The sequence below is a fragment of the Seriola lalandi genome, unplaced genomic scaffold, assembly GCF_002814215.2.
Source record: "Seriola lalandi dorsalis isolate HSWRI2012SDOR001 ecotype SW California unplaced genomic scaffold, Sedor1 jcf7180002054861, whole genome shotgun sequence".
Classification (NCBI taxonomy): domain Eukaryota; kingdom Metazoa; phylum Chordata; class Actinopteri; order Carangiformes; family Carangidae; genus Seriola; species Seriola lalandi.
The window spans coordinates 1,832,148-1,837,670 of record NW_019525414.1 but is presented as its reverse complement, the minus strand read 5'-3'; the positions used below and the strand labels follow the sequence as shown (position 1 = coordinate 1,837,670).

General features: G+C 38.4%; 1 protein-coding gene across 1 annotated transcript; it reads right to left on the bottom strand.

Annotated features, from left to right (window-relative positions):
• Positions 1 to 2,430, bottom strand: LOC111670615 (uncharacterized). Its single transcript, XM_023427403.2, has 5 exons — positions 1,854 to 2,430; positions 1,619 to 1,690; positions 1,295 to 1,378; positions 1,074 to 1,205; positions 1 to 955 (listed from the first exon to the last, which is right to left on the bottom strand). Exons 1-5 carry the CDS (start codon positions 2,089 to 2,091, stop codon positions 672 to 674), a joined length of 810 nt encoding a protein of 269 aa, XP_023283171.1. The 5' UTR covers positions 2,092 to 2,430; the 3' UTR covers positions 1 to 671.
• Between the last annotated feature and the right edge of the window lie 3,093 nt (positions 2,431 to 5,523).

Below are 5,523 nucleotides of genomic sequence, written 5' to 3'. Positions count from 1 at the left end.
ATATATTTATGCCTTTATTCAAATGCAATACAGCATTAATATAATATGTTTCATATGTACAAATCATTATTGCTTAAGCTTTATCATCCACATTTCATATAGAAATACTGCAAATGAGACTTTAATTTGCAGATACTGAGGCCTGTACGTCAAGATAAGATATTTACAAATCCCCCAAAAAAAAACACAGCTACTGTATCTTGTATTTGACAGAACTGAGGGAATATTCTCTCTCACATAAACAACACATGACTTTTCAAGTTTCTGCTGAACGAGTAAAAAACAGTGAAGGACCGGACAGTAAAGGTTAGATGGTTTGCTTGGCTGCTGTGATCCAAGGAACAAGTAAATAAAGTTCTCAGTGCTGATCTGAATCCAGGTAAAGATACAGGATTCATTTGAGTTTTTCTCAACATTTGGAGTTAAATCACATTGTTTTTGAACATTTTCACATTTTGTCATGAAATTCTACACTTCCTTGAACTACTGTTAGTAAAAATTTGGTACATATATTGCATCACTGTTAGTCACTGTGTATTTTGAAATCCAGAAAGAGAGTGATGTCAATCAGTTGCATATAAAGGGAAAAGAAATGAGACTTTTATCAACACGTACTGATGCACTGCTGCAGAGTGCACAACCATCTTACAGCTGAAGAAAACCTTTCCTTCTCACGTGGTGAAAAGCAGATGACCACTGAAGGTGCTATGGCGATTTCCATTGTCAAAAATCCTCGAGTTAACCCACAGCTGCAAAAGCACGACATCTCCGACCTCTAACATCAGTGTGACGCCATTAGCAGAACTCCCATAATGGGACGGCTGATGCTCATATGCAATGAAAATATTCTGTCCGTTCTTGACCAACACGGCACCTGAAGGGTGCGAAGCGTGTCCGTGTGCACCTATGTAGAACTCAAAGTGGTACGCTCCTCTCACTGGTGCAATGAAAAAACCTGTGGGACATTTTTTTCAGTGAATGTTAGTGGAAAAACGGTTTGTTGCAACATCTGTCAACCAGGTTAGAGTCAGCAAAAAATCGAAGTAATTATTTAAGTCTGTGAATTTGAGTACCTGTGTGTGGGTTGTAGGCATTTCCAATATTTGTAACGACATGTCTGAAGACCAGAGGAGTGTGTGTGTTGAATGGTCCAATAGTTCCTGAGCCTGAAGCCAGCAGAGAGGCTGAGAAGGCCACCTGTTTGACTGAGAGAGAAACATACTCATTTTAAAGCGGCTAATGTAACAGAAATTTGCTAGTTATTATAATGCAGCTTCTTTCAAGATTTACAAACCTTCTCTCTCTCTCTTCAGATTCTCCACCTGGTTTTCTGTGACATTTGCCCTGGCTTTAATGGTGGCCAGGTCTCCTGACTGAACTGAAATCAAATGAATAAAAAAAAAAAAAGTGGATAGGAGAAATAAACGACAACAATCTGACAGTTAAAAGTATTTCATCACTGTTTTCCTGAAGGTTTGCTTTGGCCACTAAAAACCTGGATATTGTTGAAATAAATTGCCTTCATTAAAATTCCTTGTAAATATATTCTGGCGTTTGGTGTTCTTATTGTTTTAATATATAATTTTGACATAGATATTTTTCATTGCTCAAAATATACCTTGAACCTGTTGCTTCAGATTGTCCACATGAGTCTTTTGTAATTCCAGTTCTCTCAGTTGAGCTGCTTGTGCTAAAAAATAAAACAGATTAAATGAAAAGACAGTACTGGCAAACATTTCTGTCCTCTGTGTATGAACTGCTGTGGTGTTATAAAAATCTTCTGTAACAAAGTTTCCGTTCCCAATGCCATTGCTTGTCACATTCTCTCACTGCCTGACATATAACTACTGTACCTTCATTCTCTCTCTGTAAGTGCCTTATCTCCACCTTCTGTTCAGCCAACAGGGCGGTCATGTCTCTCAGCAGAGCATGGATGTCTTGTGGACAGCTCTGTTGGTGGTAAGAGGCATTTGCTCGTTCCCTTGCCTGGGATTCAGTTTGCTCTCCATACTGAATCACTTCATTGTCCGACTCTGTCTGAAGCTGAGCCGGGGAGAAAGAGCAGATCAGCAGCAACAGTGGGAAAAACATGGTCACCTCTGTTCTTAGACTGGCAGTCTGTGCAGTTCAGCTTAGTGGTTTCCGCACTTAAATAGTGTCTTATCCTGATCAATCATTACCTGAAACTGTTTTTATCAGAAACACGTGAAGGAGGATCTGTTAAGACTTATTACTTCGGACTTGTAATCTATAGAAAACAAACTGAAAACACAGTAAATGCTCCATTAGTACCTGTATGATGGAATGTAGCCGCTAGTCCTTGAATAATCCTACACATAACATAACACTATGTAATATGACATGCAACTACATTTTACAGTTTTTCTGTCGCTTTGGTTCGTTTCTCAGATCAGAATTGAAATTCTCAAAACGACTTGTTCAATCTTCACATCATTGTGTCACTTGTGCACATCAAAAAAGCAGTTTCCCATTTCTTTGAACAAGTTGCAAATGCTTTGAACATCCATGCAAATGATTATGTACAATTCTCTGCTGTTTCCTACATTATCAGTTGCTTATGTCATGTTGATCAAAATGTATTATAATGGGTCTCTGTTGAATAGTCTCACCCCCACAACATTTAGGCATTAGTTCATCCCATAAGTCTTTACATGCAAAATGGTTGAACAAGTTGTCATAATATGTCAAACATATCTCTATACATTTCCATTAGACTTTTTTTTTCTAAATCTGTCCTGAGCCGGAGCACAACACAATGTTATACTGTCTGACAATGGAAGGACAAGGAATTGGACGGGGTCAACAGACAGAGAGAAGAAGAAGAGGAAGAGGAGTGCGGCTGCGTGTCGGAGGAGTTGGGAGGCAAAACAGAGGAAGAGGCAGACGAGGCCTTTCTGTATCGCAATGACATGGTCTCAACAAATTACAGTACAAACAGTAAAAGCGTAAATGTGAATCTTGTCCAGTTTCTTGCGATCAATACACTAAGGTGTAACTTACAATTTACAATAATTGTCATCGAAACTTTAGCTGTAGTTTACATCAGAACATCCCTGCAGAGTACAGTTATATTGACAACACGACTAAGCAATTTGACTGTCTTATCCGTACACAATAACACAAGGACTTTTCATCTGATGGCAGTGACATGTTCATTGACACAGATATTTACTTTTGAGAGAGACTGGCTTTTGCAGGTAATCCATGGTGTTTTGCTATTTGTATGAATTGTTTTGAGAAATTCACTTACTGTTTTGCAAATTTCGAGGATGATTCGAGAAATGTACCAAAGCGACTGAGAAAAACTGTAATTACTACAATGTGGACTAGCGAAGGTTAAAACCATTGTTAAAAATTACCTAATGATGATAACAGACAGGTCACTCTGAAAAACTGAAGAACTTGATATAAAAAACATTGAAGGAGAGGCAAGTCAACTACACAAAAACTTATCATCTCCAACTGCTCAAACATTAATGAAGAATTCAGACACAGGGACCTCCTTCAGGCTGTTAGTTGGCTGAGATAAACCAAGACTTACAGGAAACAGCAGCAATAAAGAGTATTTTTCTCTCTTTGCTTCCTCAATCAATCAGTCAGGGCGATAAAGTCTGGCTTTTGAAGAGCAACAACAACAATGCTACAGTAATAAGACTGTAAACACTGAACAACACTGATAAAAAAACAAACAATAAAATGCTACTATAACATCCAGTGTTAGGCTGCAGTCAACTGTGCAATCAATGTGATCTCAGTCTAATCTGAAAACGAACAAGTGCTGAGTCATTAAGTCATAATGGGACATTGTGTAGAGCTGCTCATCTGAAAGTCATTCAAACTTATTGTATTGATTGAGTTTATAATCTCATCAATATCTGTGACAACACCAATTTAAAATCTATTACCTGCGGCAGACAAATAGTAGCTATGTGCAAATGTATAAGCACTTAAAGTAATGGATAAAAAAAACTGCTTTTCATCACTACTGCAATATAGTTGTTTCTTTTCAAATTTGATTTGTTTATGGCTAATGTTGGTTGACTGTATAAGATCATTTAAATCTCACACCGCAACCTCAAAGAGTTTGTACCGGCCCAAGGTTATGAAGAGCCCCCACCAGAGGGCGCTGTTCTGTTAAATTTCAATCTTCAGTTTTCAGTTTGGGCAGCCAGCATGTGGAATTCTTCACCACTGAGTGTATTAGTTATAACCATTTTATGGTTTGGATAAGTGGCTGAAGGAAACGCTGACGTTTAATAACTAAACTGATGCTTAGAATCAACAATAATTCTTCTGGCTCTGATAAAGTGAACACTGATGGAAATTAGTTTCTAGCTATCTGGTGCAATATTCTATATATTTGTCTTATCATCAATAATTCCCATGAAAGGCTGAAACCATGGATGAAGCGATTCAACTAACAGGTCTGTGTAGTCAGGGCCTGATATAGCTTATCTTCTGTGCCATAGAACTCCGCTGTTGTCCAAAAACTATGTCAAACATATCAGTGTTACACCGGCAGACGTGTCCTCAGTAAGATGAGAATGGCCACTGTAGTTTGAGTCATTCCCACATACACTCTCCTGCTGCTCTAAATACCTCGCCCTGCGCCACCTGTATCAATCTGCATCTGAAAATAGTCAGCCTTCATTAATGTGACCTTCCCACTGAGCACCAAACATCCGGACATGCACGTGCATTTAGCGAAAATCTAAAATATAAGGATGGGTTTAAGTGCCAGCACATAAAAAGCAAGGGTCGCTCCAGACACTGTTTTTGCACTGAACTTAAACAGTTAGGGGGGAATCAGAGCAGGCAGATAGTCTCCTGATTCCTACCCCGACCTTGGCCTCAATACACCTCAATAGAATGCAGCTGCTCTAAAACACATGCTGTGCTTTAAGGTGAACAACTACAACTATCCTCTTGCCCATAAAATAATAGTGTTTAAGCAGAAGAACATCTAAAATGTGAAAAGCCGTTATCACAGATTGATCATTACAGTTTGAGTTCAAGGAAACGCTGTTGTAATGTTCAACCAGGCAGGGTGTGGGTGGGTTTTTGTTGCATTTAGTAGGTGTGCTTTATAGACACTGAAAGCTTATAGAACGTCTATAGAGTGACTCAACATCTTACTTTCAGCCTACTAGTACTTCAGTGCACTGTTTCAGGCCATTTCTCTCATCTCATGAGAAATGAATACACATGTAGAGTCTTCAAGGACATTATGCTGGAATTTAGATTACAAGCTAATTAGTATTGAATAACACTTCTGTCTTAAAGCTTACATTTGAAGTTTTAGAAAGTGGTTGAAAAATGATTTGTAGTGTATTGGATTAATGCCAATAAAACCCTGAAACAGACTAAGGCCATGGAGTTTAAATATGAAGACATCATGATCACATGACAATAGCGGGTCAATGAGATAGATATAATCAATTTAACGCCCGATTTCAGATGAGCTAATCATCATAGCACTGATATGAAAACTGGGTTCATCCA